Raw genomic sequence first — 17,716 nt, 5'->3', positions numbered from 1 at the left:
AATGACAAAAACGATAGTAATCTTTGTATTTTACGTTTTTTAAAGGTCCCCAAAACATAAAACCTCTGCTGACAGAACACTCTTTAATGTTGAGACTCTGATGTCTTTAATATGTAAATATTTGTTTTCCATACAAGCATTTACAAAAGTGCTCAATTTGATTGTAAGAATGGCTCATTGAGTATAAATGTAATTGAAACTAGTAATCTACATGGAATGAATATGAAAATATATTTTCTCTGAGTGCAGATACCTGGGTTTAAGTGAATACCTTTTAGAATGATCTCCATAATCTCCATATAGTAGTAATACAGTTACAGATGTTTAGCTTTGTGATACAAGCACGCTACCTAATAAATATAAAATAAACATCAGACATGCTCTTCCTTCAAGACCAGCACAGCATAAGCACCACCAAAGATTAACCATTAAAGTACTAAATTCTTCAGCATTTTTGGTGACCTTGAAAACAGCCAAAATATTACATGACTGTCTCACTTATGGTTACATTAAGTAACATACATAACATTTCCTGCGTTGCAATGTACCCAAGACAGCTTTGACGTGGTACATGAACAAAAACATACATTTGCTCTCTAGCGAAACATTGTAACACACTGACATGATGCTTATGCAATTACACAAAAATAAATTATGATTATCCACATACATAGGATGGACAAGTAAGCAGTAAAAAGTGACCATTAATTGCATGAATTTAACAGTTAAGTTAATCCAAATAATGCAATAAAACTCTGAAAAAGTGTCTGTTTTTAACATTATTTCATATATGTGATAAATGACGAGATATAGTATTTCACTGTAAGGCAACATGTTTGCAGTACCACATTTATCAGCTGCATATTCAGCAAACATTTGCTTGCAATTAAGTTGATTAGCAGCTTTCCATTAGGAGTCCTTTCATCTGTTCAGGCCTTTTCTTCCTCAAATCCACTTGTTTCTGATGCCTGTGTGTCTGTGAGCTCACTGTGGAGTTTGCTTAGCTCGTCCTCTGTGGACAGGCCAGTCTTTTTTGCTGAAAGAGGTGTGGTTTCATCGCTCAAGTCTGTTGAGTGTTCTTATCCTTTCCCTGTGTCCTCATCGATAAAGTCTTCACGCTCCTCCGGTTCTTTGACCTTATGTACAATAATGAGGTGTCTGCTGAGTGCTAACTGAGAGGTGAAACAAAGGCAGCAGTGCTGGCACTGGGGTGCATCGCTGTCAGTTCTGTGTTGAGGTATGTGCTCCTGAAACTGGGCCTGGTTTTCAGAGGCAAAGCCACATTTGGCACAGCGATAAAGTGGCTTAAGTCGCTTGCCAGGGACGCTGCATGATGTTTCCCCGTTTCCTGCTGCTCCATGAGCCCCCTCTGCTCTTCTTTTCCGTTTCTGAAAGAGAATAATGCAGTTGCATATGCTGTACTTGAAGTAATGTTTCTACAAAATAAATAAAATAAGCATTTGTGATTACCTCGCTTGTGGGTTTGACCACCTCCTGAGATGCTAGCTTTGCCATCTGGTTGAAATCTGGGTTCTTGATTCCATGCATTAAGCTGATGTGGTTCTTTAGCATAGAGTGTTTAGTGAATGACATCCTCTCAGTTGTGCAGTACCTTCAGGAGTTTTAAAGAAACAACACAAAGTTGTCCTCTTAAGAAATCTTGATTAAACTTCTTCGAATATCAAATTCTTTTTTAATTATACAGTATAGTGATTTTACCAGCATGTGTAAACTTTCTTTCTCCCATCATGGTCACTGCGAAGGTGTCGTTTAAGACTCAAGGGTGAATTGAAGGACATTTCACATAGTCGACATGGATGCCTTTTTACCAACTGCAAAACACAGGCATGTTCAAATGTGAAGATTTTGGATCACAGATTCAAAATCCTACATGCACTGCAAAGGATCTCACCTTGCCATGGCTGGTCTTCATGTGATTGACGTAGGTCTCTCTGTCAGAGACCCACAGGAGGCACTCTCCACAGGTCCAACCAGCGTTCTTCATACTAACTCCAGCACTTGACTCCTGTGCAGCAGAACTCTCTCTTCCCTTCATGCAGGCCTCATTAACTGGTTTGGTCAACCTTGGTTGGAGGTTTTGTGGTGACATTTTATCAGACAAAGTTGAAGTCTCTGTCTTTTTGGGGCTTTTTTCTGCTTCACCTCTGAAAACTCCACCATGAACAGTCTGCAGATGAAAAAGACAATTTATTTAACTTTTTAAATATGAATAATTTTTTCATATACAATACAACACTGGTTCTTTCTTGATGAGATGAGACATCTCTAGTGCTGTCGCAGTACAATGGCATAGGAAATAGCGGTGGCAGATTCAAAAATAAATGATCTGCTCTTTGTTTCCACAATGCAACCACAAGAAGATAACAAAAATCTCTCCTGGCACTTTCATTCTGCCACAGTATTATACTAGAAAATTCCTTTTCTATTTATTTTGTGTTTATCCTGCTATCTAAACAGACCACATCCCATGTTAATGGACAGTTTTGTATGCTTTTGTTAAAAGTTATTGTAATTACTTGACAAATCAAACACGTCTCCCCCCAAAAAAAAAAAACCTAAGAACCTTGGTGTCACACTGAACAACCACCTGTCTTTTGCAAGCACCCCACCGCAAGTGACATACTCTCATCTTGACTACTACGTGCCTCCCAGCATGCAATCAAACTCATGCAGCTCATGTAGAAAAAAATATTTGGGTTAACTTAAAGGAGTCCTATTATGCTTTTTCACTTTTTCAACTTTAGTTAGTCTGTAATGTTGCTGTTTGAGCATAAAAAAGATCTGCAAAGTTACAAAGCTCAAAGTCCAATTCAAAAGGAGATATTTTATTTAACAGAAATCACTTTTCAAAAACTACAACGAACGACTCGTTTGGACTACAACGCATCTTTTCTGGGATTTGTGATATCACAAATATCGACGAATGGGACGAGACCTGGTTTGAGCTGCACTAGAGAAGGCAACGAGTGTTATCACTATGTCGGAGACACGCTGGCTTTCCCAAGGCAGACGAACTTAGAGTGGTTACAATCAACCGGGTTTAAATCGCGCTCAAATTGGTTTGATTTTGACACAATATTTACACTGAAGCTCGCAGGCACGGCTATGGTAAGAGGCATGACATTTCCCAACCAGGCGCCGAGTGCTGCCAATCACAACACACACTGGCCCAGCTAACCAATCACAGCACACACTGGCCCAGCTAACCAATCACAGCACATTTTGTATTCCAGAAGGCGGGCTTTCATTTGATACAGGAACTATTCGAGCCGTTCATGACAGACTGGGGAGAGGTGTTGTAATAATGTAAAATATGTGAAAAATAATGTGTTTCTCGAACAACCTAGTATGAGAGCCTGTTCTAGTACACCCCCAAAACAAAATCAAGACTTTGTAAAAGAGCATAATAGGACCCCTTTAAAAAAGAATCTTGCATGGGCTTGTTTATTTCTACTAGGTTTTACTGTAGCGTATTTTCCAGAAAAAAAGCCACTTCTGACTATGTCGCAACGGGTCAAATTTACATTGTAAAGAGGAAAAAAAGATGAGAAATTCAAAGGTGTGTCAAAATCAGCTTCTGGCGAGCTGATGTCCTGCAGAATTTAGCTCCAACCCCAATTAAATACACCTGATCCAGCTGGTTTGTTGGAGTTGGTTGGAGCTAAACTCTGTAGGATAGTGGCCCTCCAAGAGTTGAGTTTGACACATGCTCTAAATTGAACAGTATTTAGATCCGAACAGGAATGAAAAAATTTAAGTATAAAACATTGCAGTGGCATTCATTATAAGCATGATTTATTATAAACGTATTTAAAGTGAAACTAAAACTACCAGCATGTGGGTAATGCGCTATACAAAAAACATGTGGGCTACAAATGTGTGCTTTGCCCGTTTTGCATGCTTGACGCTAATTGCATTATATAAGATGCTTTGAAATAAAAGTTGCAGCACATTTCAGATGATGAAAAAACGTGACTTATATTCTGGAAAATACAGTACCGGTATATGTACATTATTATATTTATCCAGACAGCACTTACTTGCTTATGTACAGGAAGTACTTAACTTAATAAAAACTTAATTGCATGCTTACCATCTGGTGATCACAACAGTCTCATATGAAGCACTTTTTGTAAGCTGGTAAGGAGCATCTGCTAAATGTCTTAAATGTAAATGTCTTGTAGTGCCAGACAGAAGCATTATGTATAAAATATGTATGGAATGAACTCACACCTCCTTCTAAACATACTAAATACATTATTCAGTGAAGTTTTCCCTTAATAAGTTTACATGCACCGTTATAATCCAGCTACAGAGAGTTTTTGCAGGTCTTTGTCTCTGAAGTATACATGACGACAATGCGTAATTAAATATTTGACATAATATCACACATTACACACCACCTCTGTTTTTTGGAGCAAGTGCACAATGCCAAGGCCAGCTGTAGTCTGATTAACATGTACACAAGCTGGACAAAGCCCAGCTACAATAGCATTCTGTTAGAATTTAGGTCTGTTCATTTGACTTCACAGAAATCAGGCTAACAAAATCATTTACATTACATCTTAAAAAAAAGGACTAGATTTTTGCTTTAGCCCGATTGAAATCAGGCTTTTAAAGTGCATGTAAACATTTTATTAGTCTAAACTAAACGAAAGCTAAAATTACAGTTTGATAAGACAATATGTGTGCAATCATTTTCCCAATAACACTAGATGACAGAAACTGTGTCAGTTACACATTGCAATGACCAACAGCACTACAAGCAGTTACAAACCTTGAAATGTTGCACCAAAAGTAGCTTCTCTGGGAAGAATGAAGTGCACTCTGGACACTTGAACACACATATACGATGATGAACATGTTGATAGAACAACTGCTTCCTCTTAAAGACTGTTTCACAGGAACACTTGTAGATCACCCTGCACAGAATGAACCAGGAGTAACTCCTCAGCACAGTTCTAGGAACATTTGTGACCCTGAACCGCAAAACCAGTCATAAGGGTCAATTTTTCAAAATTCTGATTTATACATCATGAGTTGAATAAATAAGCTTTCCATTGATGTATGGTTTGTTAGGATAGGACAATATTTGGCCGAGATACAACGATTTGAAAATCTGGAATCTGAGGGTGCAAAAAAATCAAATTATTGAGAAAATCGCCTTTAAAGTGGTCCAAATGAAGTTCTTAGCAATGCATATTACTAATCCAAAATTCAGTTTTAATATATTAATTTACAAAATATCTTCATGGAACATGATCTTTACTTAATATCCTTATGATTTTTGGCATAAAAGAGTCATTTTGACCCATACAATGTATTTTTGGCTATTGCTACAAATATACCCCAGCGACTTAAGACTGGTTTTGTGATTCAGGGTCACATTTATTAAGACTGAAATTACGGTGTAACCGATCAATAGATGCACTTACTGATGGTTGGGTTCACTGCCACCATGCTTGTTTTTTACATGCATCAGACAGCCATTAGAAGATTTGAAGGCTACAGGACAGATAGTGCACTTATAGAAGACCTCACAATGCTTCTCCTCAATATGACTCTTCAAGAGGGATAGGGACATGAAAAGCATTTCACAATGCAGACACCTGAAAGAAATTTGAGCACATCAGAAAGAGGGAGAGGGAGAGAGCGAAAACAACACACAAGACATTCGTGGTCTCAGAGAGGACGTTCATTTGTTTAGAGGTCAACAGTTAAAGGTACTTACGAGTACCCGATTTTACGGGCGTAGTGGAGACAATTCTCTTTCACATGCTTCTGGATGTCCACTGAGCGACTGAGTGCCCCACATTCAGGACAGCAATAAGGAGATTTGTGTGAGTGAATGCGCTGGTGGGCCCTGTAGCTGCACTTGTTGCGTAGCAGCATTAAGCAAACCTTGCACATCTGCATTTAAAGAAAGCAAACATAAGGGTCAGTGACACAGAAGAGTGTCCACAAGAAATGCAAGGAAAAGATCTCTTCATCAAAGGAAAACACGTGTCGTATGTTCATATAGAACATGTGCCAAGTTCTTAGAAATGTACTCTTTGTATTTACATCGATTTCATAGGGTTTTGAAAAACACTCTCTCTTTCTCTATATAGTAGAATGACCCATCAAGTAAAAGACAGTAACATTTCTTTCTGACACCTTCAAAACAGGTTTACTTTACCATTATTTTCAAAAACATTATTTAACACACACACACACACACACATACACCAAAAACAAAAGTGTTGCGTTTATAATTTTGTTCAGTGTATATATACACTACCGTTCAAAAGTTTGGTAGTGTGTATATATATCAATCAGTAAGACTTGTAATGTTTTTTAAAGAAGTCTCTTATGATTTCTATTTTAAATAAATGCTCATTCAATTTTTCCTGTATTTTTGATTAAATAAATGCAGCTTTGATGAGCATAAGAAACTCCTTTAAAAAACATTAAAAATCGTTCTGATCCCAAACTTTTGAACGGTAGTGTATATGTATCAACAAAAGAAAGTAATAAAAGATTATGCCAAAATACAAAAAGTGTTTTTCACTCTATGTACCCACAAAAATATCTTAATTTAATACAGAAATTGCAAGTATCACAAGTGGCATAGTCATTGTATGTGTGAATTGCATTTTTAATGTATTTAATGTACTCAAAAAGAACATGTCACTGACTTGACTTATATAAAAACAATAATTTGTCGCTTTTGTAATAATTTTACACGTCAAGTTATGCTTTGTGATTCCAGTAGTTCATTGATCTGACTCACCAGATCTTCAGCCTCCGCTGATCTCTGATAGTGGCCCGCAAGTGCCGTGTAGTCTGACATCTGTTTATTACAGTCCAGACATTTGAATCCATGTTTAATAACTTTGTCAGGATAAAGTGGCAAGACCACTTGGCTTTTGGCTGACTCTGAGGTGGTGTTCCTGCAATGTATCTGATTTACAGACTGCTTAGGCTTGGTGGGCGCCAACATCTGGTCAACAGCAATGGGCTTCATAAACAACTGAGTGCACTGCATCACCATGCCTTTGTTCTTGTGATCTCGAGCATGTGCCAGGAGAGCACATTTGTTAAAAAACACCAATGTTTTGGAGCAGTGGGTGCACGCGACTTCAATATGCACACTCCTACGGCTGTAATGGTAAGCAAGACTCTTTTCCAGCCCAAACGAGTCTCCGCATTCTAGGCAGCAATAGCCTTGCGGTGGGAGCTTGATATTGGTGCCTGGTGGTGGATTCAGGTCAGGAACATATGTTGGCACAGGGTTTGAGTAATTCAACAATCTGTTTAAGGTTCCAGCTGCAGTATTTGGAACAACAGCTCGTGTGTTTGGAGACACTTTTTTAACTTGATGCACCAATGGTACAGAACTGCACACCATTGACGATGATAACTGAGAGGGCTCCTGTCTATTAGTGGAAGACCTTGCTGTAACCGAGGCAGCTACGCTATGTGGCACAAGATTTAAGTTTGCTAAGTGTAATGCCTTCGGTAGGTAGTTTGTATTAGCAAAAGAACCAATCTGAGCAGAAGCAGCCTTCTTTGGCTTGCTGCCACCATGCTTTGTCTTTAGAGCATGACCATTATTTTGAGTTTGAAGTTTCTCTGAGTTCCTCACTGATTTCATGCTGGATTTGCTCCCCAGTAAAGGTGTCTTTGAGGCTTCCTGCTTTCCATCTTCAAAAATGACCTCTGAAATAGTATCATTTGAATGATACAAAGGCAATGTTTTCGAGAAGGCATCTTCAACTGAGGACTGCGATGGCGATGACCCAAACAGTGATGTAAGATCTTCTGTTTCAGAGTCTGGCAATATGCTTGTGACGGTGCGTTTGATTTCTCCAGATGAGGTTTTGATTGTCTTTATTCTGACTCGTGGGATGGCTGGAGGCGAGCCCGTAGCGACAGCTGGAGATGCTTTACCACTGCTGTCACTGCATATACTCATCGGGCTGTCAGGCTGTTTCGCGAAACGTTTCACCACCTCCAGAGGACTTCTTGGGCTCCTTGGCGATATTGGTATTTTTGGACTAATTTTCATGGTCTCTTTTGGGGTAACTGGGAGGTCCTTTGAATTAGTTTGCCCACCTGGATCCTTTTTAGCATTCAGGGCTGCTAATGCATCAAGGCAAGATGACAATCTGGAGCTGTGAGCTTTGACGCATGGACGGGAAGAAGAAATGTTCGTCTCAGGAGTTGGATACGCATTTGTTCCACAATCTTGGATGCTGTCACTTTTAGTCTCAGAAATTTGTTCAACTGCATCTTTGAAAGATGAGCCATCACACCCAACATCATCCAAACCTTTTGAACCAGGATGTCTTTCATTGCATGTCAAGCTGGATGCATCTGGTTTTCCATGATTGTCTAAAACAGGAAGAGGCGAAGATGTAAAGAGTGAATCAGATGGGAAGTACGAGGCCTCTGTAGATTTTGGACGGTCATCGATTCCTTTGCTATGAATGTCTTCAGATTCTGGGCTGGATATAGGGCTGAACTGAGGCATAGATGCTGACAGAGAGGGAACTTTTTCATTCTTGTAGAGGACAGGAATCTTTTCCATGGAATGTCTTGAGCAGTCTCCACTGACAGAAGAGCTATCCAGCCTTGGACAGCTGGATGGATGTGTCTCCAGTGAGCCTGCAGAACTCTTGAACCCATTTTGTAAAAGGTGCCCCAAATGAGAACTCTCCTTCTCCACAAGATTTTCATAGGAGTTCTGGCGGCTAGTGTTCTTTACTATAACACTGACAGCAGGGGCATCGGTTGTAGGCACTGGGTGAGGGATCAAAACCGTGGCATCCATACACATCTCCGGGTGCTTAAGGTGTCCCTCTCCCTCATCTTGATTCCCGTGAATGGCCTCTTTGGCATCCAGACTGGTCGCATCAGGGATGTCAAAGGCAGCCAAGAGATCATCAAAATCAGGGGTCTTCATATCACCCATGATTGGAGGTTTTCAAAACCTGAAGCAATAATATGTCAAGAGAAATAAATCAAAATATATGCAGGCCACATATATACGTAAAAATAACAAATTAATACTAGAATTAACAGGCATAAAACCATTATCACAGCTTAAGTTAACACTCAGGATCTACAAAATATTAAAAAAAAATGAGGGATCAAAACCGTGGCATCCATACACATCTCCGGGTGCTTAAGGTGTCCCTCTCCCTCATCTTGATTCCCGTGAATGGCCTCTTTGGCATCCAGACTGGTCGCATCAGGGATGTCAAAGGCAGCCAAGAGATCATCAAAATCAGGGGTCTTCATATCACCCATGATTGGAGGTTTTCAAAACCTGAAGCAATAATATGTCAAGAGAAATAAATCAAAATATATGCAGGCCACATATATACGTAAAAATAACAAATTAATACTAGAATTAACAGGCATAAAACCATATCACAGCTTAAGTTAACACTCAGGATCTACAAAATATTAAAAAAAATTAATTTAACGGTAATCACCATTTGATTCCTGGTTAATTCATCTCAGCAGATTTTGGTATCCATCAGTTTTGCTGTTGTGCTCCTTCATCTGTATTGCACTGACATTTCCAGGAACTTCCATAGTACTGGTCCAGCCAGCTCAAAGACTTATGTAAACTTTGACTCCATTCTAAGTATTTTAACATTACAATACTGTATATGGCAACTACACTCCCGTTTTATTTTTTAGCCAGTCAAATTCACCTTGGTATAGTTAAGATAGCCTGTCACCCTCGCCTAAATTAGTTTAACATGAAAATTCTCGGAGAATTTGTTTTAGGCCTATAAAACACATTTTTACAGGCGTTACGTAAATAAAAAATGACATTTATCAAACGTTATGAGCTTTTTCGTACGAGGATGTTAAAGAGCTAGCGTTAGCTCAAATGCTAACTGAGAAAACAAACCTTCGCCAAGCTAACAAACCCCTTTAAAAACATTGCTCACGGTCAAATTAGTACTACTTCACCCCGTTACACATGACCTGTCATTTTATATATGTTTTATAATGTTAATACAGATGAGAGAGTATTTATGAAGAAAGTAAAGCGGATCGTATCGACAGAAGCGTTAGCTGTACAGTCGGGTGCCCGCTTCTCTAGCTGCTTGCAGCTCTGTAAATAACGCAAACCTGCGGTAATAATAGAACAGTCTGCGGGTATACAGCCAAACACGGTTTTAAAGCAACCTTCCAAAAGCCATGCAAATGGATGAGCAAGTCAGCGTAAGGTATGATTGATTTGTGAGGTTTATAAAAGTGAGTTGTTTACAGTTGCCCGCTGTCTGCTAGCTAACAGCTCTCTCCCCTTCCTGTGTGCTCGAGGATCCCGCTCAACGCCACACAAGGGCCGTGGCTCAAATCCTGAGAAGCTGCCTACATAGACAGCATTTTGGACGGCATCCCCGACTATGTAGAAGACGCAAACGCGCCTACGATGCGCAAAAAATGCTGCATAGGCTAAACCACAGACTAATAGCGATGTCTCTACAAACAACAAGAGCAACTAGCCTATTTCATATAGCGTGTTTAAGGGTGTTTGTTTACAGTATATGAATGGGACAGATTACATTCTGGAAAAAAGTCGTACGACTGACAGTGTTTTTTTTTTCCCGTTGCACATTACAAATTAATTTGTCACGGCCATCGTCTTTTTGTATTAGGCTCTTTTTTTTTTTAAAGGTTTGTGTTAAACCTTAACCTTAAATTTGACATTTTTCACAATTTATAATTTTTTGATAACACTGGTGGTGGTCTTATTTCAAATTAGCTATAGATAGAAGGTTAAACTAAGGTGTAAACTTTGACGGTAGAAACGCATTCTATCCACTGAAAACATCTTTCTGAAAAAACTGCCAAGATAAAGGTATGTGGGTCATTCCTGGGGATTCGGTAAGATTTCAACTTGGAATATACATGTTTTTCAACTACATGTGATTCAACTTCAAAATCATTACGCACATATCAAACCTCCAAAAAAATCATATTTTCCCACCTCAGGCATTAAAGACCTTTTATTTATTTTTATTTTTTTTGTTTTTTTTCAGCTTTAGACACCTTTTTTTGTCAACCCCGTAAAGGACAAAATGGGATTGGTTTAAAAAGAGTTTTACACATAAATTTTTATAAAGCAAACATGTACCTACTGGTCATGTGTCCCTGATAACAATTTAATGATAACAAATGTAACATTTATCATACTTGTCACATTTTTATAGGACTGAAGCTAAAAATATGCAAATTGTGTGTCTACGGTCTCGTTATTTTTGTAAAAAAATATGTTTAATTAAAAATTTTAACTAAAACCACAATTTTATTGTTTTAGCCCTTAACATGTCAGATAGTAATCAGCAAGAAATACTTTTGTTCTTAATTGTCTTCCCTATATTTTTCTAAAAATATTAATGTGACAAGGTGTGACGGGGTTGAAGACTGTAACACATTTGAAGGGATACTGATATTGTCCCCTTGTTTCTGGGTCAACATATCTGCATGGCCAACATTGTCTTTCTGCTGCAAATGTGGGTGCAATTTCTGATGTATGATGCTTGTCAACGTTTAAGTGGACATTTTACATAAAAAATTCTATTTAAAACAAAAATATGAGTTGTCATGATTTTCGAGTACATATATTTACTGAAACCATGACTATTTCATTTTTTCATTAGAATTATGAATAAATGAAGCAAATAACTCAACCCTGTCACAAGTTTACAACCCCGTAACAATGAGAAATACATATATTTGTGACGGGGTTGTGTTTTTTCACTCAAAATGGCCACTGCTCCTCGTGTAGTGTAGGAGAGTAGACCATATATGGCAGCAATAAAATAAGTACATTGTATATACTTATTAATTAAAATAAAATGTTGAAAAAGTAATAATTTTCCATCTTAATTTTATGTAACGGGGGTGAGTTGTTAAGCTTGACAGTACCCTCCCTGACTATAACATGCCTCGAAAATATGAATAAAAAAGTATGATACTACTAACCATTTTCTGCACCACTATCAAAGAGACCTGAATGATGTCGTTTCTGGGAAATGATGTCACATATGAGTGGAGTCTAAATTATGATGGACGTAGAATGGTTAGTGTGACAGGGTTGAGTTCAGACTGAGGGACATAACTTGGTTTTTATAAAATATTTAGCTTTTTTTTTTTTACAAGAAAGGAACACACATAAATGCTTACATTGTCGCGAAAGATAACAGACACTACGCACATTTTGTTAATAATTTTCTAAGTACAAACTCAGTGAAGTGCCTCAGGGACATGACAAAATGCTTGGTTTAGGATATATATAAGACATTATTTTATGCTAAAAAATATTAAAATGCAATAATTATTTTTATTCGTTATAATGGGCATACCAAAGTTGCAAAGTTGTGAAAAGCTTAACAATTAATTTTGGTGAACCACCACTTTAGAAACTCTGGGGGACTGAAATATTACCGAATCCCATGAATGACCAGGTAGGATTGGGGTTAACTTGTGCTGATAACGCGTGCATTTATTAGCCTATATAATCACTGGAATGATCAAAAACACTAATTCCTTTGAGAATACGTAGCCTAATATTGACGATGAAAGCTTAAACAGTCAAATTCAGCAAATAATTGATTTCGGAAATAGTTTCAAGTTATCAATTTATATCAATGTCCAAATACAGTTGGACTCTTCTAGTTCATCAAATACTTCCGTGTTTCCTCGTGACTGTTCCACTGTTAAATATGTAGTCTCCACAAAATGTAGATGAACTACTAACACTGACCTTAACTTTTCACATACTATTTCTTTTAAAACATTTTCATAAAACAGTCTTTTCAACCTGATCAAATAGGCTACATATTGTGCAATCACATAGAGAGAGAGAGAACTAGCTGAATTCTAGCCTTGCCTTTAAGACAGTAGAAACAGAGGTCAAAATGATAACAAATTATCATGATTTTTTTTCAAATACACTAACTTCATATTATAACTATAAGATAAAATATATTTTAAAGTTTCTAAAAGTTTTTTTTTTGTTTTTTTTGTTTTTTGTAGCCTAGATGATTTTAATCTGAATAATCTTTTGTACACTGGAAAGTTCACTGAACCATAGATGCCAATAAAACCTTTACTTTGACGAGATATGTCCAGGAATGATTATGCACAAAGTTAAATCACAACATTCAGTTTGTGAAGTGGACACATAAAATGTGCAGGAAAGGCTTGGTTGATATTAGTGAACCATGACTGCTTGCTCTAACAAAGCACATAAAATGTCTTAATGAATATCTGTTAATGTGTTTTGTACACACTAGACCTTCAATAAAATGCAGTGATGCACACTGCGGTCTATAAAGCTGCGAGTCTGCGTCATCTTGTGTTAACTAAAAGGTATTAGGCACCATTTAATTTTATGAGTCATCAGTCATAGATTCCACATACTGTGGAGATACCATCATAAAACTTCAGTTTAGGGTCAGACAGGCTCTACATTTTACATCATTTTGTAAAATCAAATTTATCTAAAGCTGGATATTGTGCATTGTCATATAGTAGCCTTTACAAGGAGAAGACCATAACTTGCAGTAAAATCATGCATTCGAGTATACTAGTAAATTCTGAAAAAAAAAAAGGTTATATAGGATTATATAAATGGAGATTGATAATTCTCCATATATTAATAGGAGTAGCATATGCTCAGATTGCTGCCAGTGCCAGTGTGTTTTATTAGTGATATGCTCTGAATTCAGGCAGAAAACTGAATCAATCTCTACAATGTGCAACAGTGGCATCTAGCGTCCTAATTGTGTAAGGCTGGTAGTTTTTGTACCCTAATTTTGTTTTAAATAATGTATTTTGTGTTAAATTATATATGTAACTTTGCTTTTCTGTGACCAGGTGTCATTCAAGTTTTCTAGGATATACTGTAGATATTGTAGATAAGAACGAGGTGAAAAAAGTTGTGCTGTGAAATTTGAATATTTTGTAACATTCTAAATGTCACTACTATCGTTTTGATCAATGTATGCACCCTTGCTATTAAGGAATTATTAAAAAAAAAGTCCTACTGACCCCAAACATTTGAACTGTAGTGTATATAATTAGTTAGTTGGAATGGTTTGGAGGTGACTTCTTCTGTTCAGAAGAGAACTATTCCCTCTGGAACTTCCTATGGTATTTTAGAAGAGTGTTTTTTTTGTTAGGCTGCTGCTGACAAGTTGCTACTGTACATCATGGCTACAACTAGCACAAAAATGTGAGCTTAACCTAAAAACTAATTCAAATAATTATTTCTATAATATAATAAAAATAAAATGTATTTTTCTCTTCAGAAAATGGTTTTAATTGAAGAACAGTTCTTAAATTCAGGAAAAAAAATTTAATTGTTTAATTAATTTAATATCAATATGCCAAGTTTCTGTTAATAAGAAAATTTGAAAAAGAAAAGAAAAAATTTACTAGTTTGAGGTGGAAATAGGTTTGGATGTAAGATAAATTTAGGTTTTATAATTCAACATCAACTCTCTGCACTGTTCTTTAGAATCTAGATGATTGGCACCACAGTAACATGTAGTGTCTCTGTGAAACATCACAATATTATTATTTGTTCTAAAGGTTATAGTTGTTCAGTTTCCCTAAGGAAACATAAAAGGCTTGCTTTTAACTGGATTCAGCACTGACATGGTATCCTACGTGGGGACATGATGAAGAAACAAACGACAAACCTATCTACTGCACATTAATCTGTTTGGTCCTTTTGCTGTCTTTAAATGATTGCCACACATACCCACAACACTTGAAATTACAGAATTTACATTTAGTACGCTGATGAAAGAAAACTTATAAGTCCCCTGAGTCACTTTAACAAATAGTGTAGCTGGAAACATTTTATGTATAGCTGGACTGCTGAAAAAAGGTGGACAAATCAATCAAGGTTTTCCTTGACAGGATGTCAACAATGGATCCTTCAGACAGCTTGCTAAAATAATAGCATTGCTGTTCACTTACTGATATGTAACATATGCTTTATAGAATTGTTAGCTAGCCTGTTTGTCAGCTAATTATAACAAAGATGAAACTAGTTTATATGACAGGATTAACATTTACAACAGAAACTAAACTGCAAACTACAAAGGAATATACATACCATCAAATGACCATTGGCCATAAAACTGGCAATCGGCATGTGACAAATGAAATTCATACTTGGGTCAGAAAGTTTGGGCTGCCAAAATAATTTTTTATATCACAATGGACATTATGGCGATTACAGTAATAAAACGCAATGCCCATGCAGAGGTGTACACAAAATGACTGTAAACTATATACACTAATAAATAAATGTATACATACGTAGGTGTGTAACCTACTAGCTATTTATATGTATATAAACATAAGTATTATGCAATCATTTCATAATTTTTCCTTACATAGAACCTTTTTGGCATAAAAGGTTCTTTAAAAGTGAGTAAAGAAGATGAAACTAGTTTATATGACAGGATTAACATTTACAACAGAAACTAAACTGCAAACTACAAAGGAATATACATACCATCAAATGACCATTGGCCATAAAACTGGCAATCGGCATGTGACAAATGAAATTCATACTTGGGTCAGAAAGTTTGGGCTGCCAAAATAATTTTTTATATCACAATGGACATTATGGCGATTACAGTAATAAAACGCAATGCCCATGCAGAGGTGTACACAAAATGACTGTAAACTATATACACTAATAAATAAATGTATACATACGTAGGTGTGTAACCTACTAGCTATTTATATATATAAACATAAGTATTATGCAATCATTTCATAATTTTTCCTTACATAGAACCTTTTTGGCCTAAAAGGTTCTTTAAAAGTGAGTAAAGAACCCTAGGGTGTATAGAACCCACTGTACTTTTTTGTAAAGATTATACTGATAGACACCCTTAGATTTTTGTCTTCTAGTCACTGGGGTACCAGCATCTTTGTAAGCCCCTCCCCTGATGATGACGACATCACTTAAAGCCTACAAAGCCATTCTAATATCTATATATTAAATCCTTGCAAGACCAATTTTTTTTTTTAAATGCCTTTCTTGATTTGAGGAGGGTTTCAGTATTGAGAAGAGATTAAAGTTGAGAAAATATTTAAGAAAAGTTTAATTTCAGAATAACACTTGTAAAGATAAGATCAGAACATGTAAATGTAGTACAATCAAAGTAACTGTGGAGCAGGATGACTGCATGTGATCTCACAGGTATTTAGCACAAACATAGCCCAGTGAGGTTAAACAGGCTGCATCGTTCCAACGGTTATCTATGGGGTGAAAAAATGAAATATGTCATTTCTCATCATTATTGTCATGTTAGAATCAAAATAAAATATAATGTTTAAGACATGTTTGACAAATGAACCATTTCATGTTACTGGACTAAAAAAAAACAAAAAAAAAAACACTGCATTCTTACTTTCGAAGTTCAACTCCCCACAGTTCTCGGTACCCTTATTGTCAGGTTGTCCAGGGGCCCAGTAGGTGTAGTCAAACGGAGTTCCATCAGTCCACAACCACTGTCCTTCCTAAAGAGCAAAGACAGTTATTATAAGAGTGCTCTACTGTACTCAGACTCCATTTAGAAGGTCATTTAGTTCGGCTTTGAAGAGGTCAAACCATCTTCATTACAAACTTTGGAGATTTCAGTCATGACAGACAAACTAGACAAAGCAAAACAAAACAAAAAAAAAGTCACACAACTTTACTTACTTGTTCACCATCATGAGTACCAAACCAACAACGTGTGGTAGAAGGCAACAGACTCAGGAGAAAATCTTGTTCTATTTTATTATGTACAGATGCGAGATTTGCATCCAGACGTTGGCAGTTCTTCTAAAGACATAGATTTTTTATTGTCAATACAAAATACAGTCTTTTTAGCATAAAGCAGTTTTAAACAGCATTTGTAGTCATTTTCAAACAAAGTCAGGTCTGATTGATTATTTGCTCAGTATTAGTTTTCTGTCAAATTTATTTACAAAAAGGAAGTTTTATTTTAAAAATAATAAAAATCACCTTGTAACTAACACTTTACCTCTGCTGTGATCCAGTTGACCGCCTGAGAGAAGAACTTGTAGCATCGGACTCCAAAATTTGTCCATTCATAAGGGCATTTTTTAACTAAATTAACTATCCAGTAAAGAAACATACGAAATATTATAATATTATTATGATAAATATTAGTTGGTTGAATATCATACATTTCCTGCTATCCTTCTCCATAAAGCTACAAAACATCAAAGGTTTGGCAGAAAAGCTTTTAAAATTAATTAACGAGGAGTTTTTACAAATAAATATATTTGTTACCTTCTGCGTTCCCCATGGAGAACACAATGAAAAGAAGCAGAAGACTTCTCAGCATTGCCATGATGAAACTGAAAAAATAAAAGGTAAGCATTTAAAATTAAAAGTATGTATACTGCACATTGTGGATTGTCAATGTATTTTAAAGACAAAGATACTTTAAGTCAAAAGGTTATTCAGTAGGTCTCTGTGCCAAAACTCACCTTGTTTTTCAGATTGTTGCCTTCAGAATCTCAGAGGAAGAATTTGTGAAGTTCTAGAAAGAGCCCTGCTTTTATACTTTACTTGAAGTCAAGTGTGTATAACAGGGGTGTCCAAACTCGGTCCTGGAGGGCCGGTGTCCTGCAGAGTTTAGCT

At 36.7% G+C, this 17,716-nt stretch overlaps 2 protein-coding genes across 2 annotated transcripts; both read right to left on the bottom strand.

The window, feature by feature from the left end:
* Positions 1-82: 82 nt before the first annotated feature.
* On the bottom strand, positions 83-9,585 carry LOC107691128 (zinc finger protein 592-like). The gene is made up of 10 exons (XM_016489609.1): positions 9,504-9,585; positions 9,187-9,334; positions 6,794-8,848; positions 5,753-5,931; positions 5,457-5,630; positions 4,799-4,943; positions 1,913-2,188; positions 1,720-1,832; positions 1,471-1,612; positions 83-1,388 (listed from the first exon to the last, which is right to left on the bottom strand). Exons 2-10 carry the CDS (start codon positions 9,313-9,315, stop codon positions 1,080-1,082), a joined length of 3,522 nt encoding a protein of 1,173 aa, XP_016345095.1. The 5' UTR covers positions 9,316-9,334; positions 9,504-9,585; the 3' UTR covers positions 83-1,079.
* Positions 9,586-16,180: 6,595 nt separating this feature from the next.
* LOC107691152 (galactose-specific lectin nattectin-like) lies at positions 16,181-17,704 on the bottom strand. Its single transcript, XM_016489635.1, has 6 exons — positions 17,563-17,704; positions 17,363-17,430; positions 17,091-17,185; positions 16,766-16,888; positions 16,473-16,581; positions 16,181-16,320 (listed from the first exon to the last, which is right to left on the bottom strand). Exons 2-6 carry the CDS (start codon positions 17,421-17,423, stop codon positions 16,256-16,258), a joined length of 453 nt encoding a protein of 150 aa, XP_016345121.1. The 5' UTR covers positions 17,424-17,430; positions 17,563-17,704; the 3' UTR covers positions 16,181-16,255.
* Positions 17,705-17,716: the final 12 nt, after the last annotated feature.

Source organism: Sinocyclocheilus anshuiensis, unplaced genomic scaffold (genome assembly GCF_001515605.1).
Source record: "Sinocyclocheilus anshuiensis isolate Anshui unplaced genomic scaffold, SAMN03320099.WGS_v1.1 scaffold2, whole genome shotgun sequence".
Lineage (NCBI taxonomy): Eukaryota > Metazoa > Chordata > Actinopteri > Cypriniformes > Cyprinidae > Sinocyclocheilus > Sinocyclocheilus anshuiensis.
This window is presented reverse-complemented; position numbering and strand designations above follow the sequence as displayed.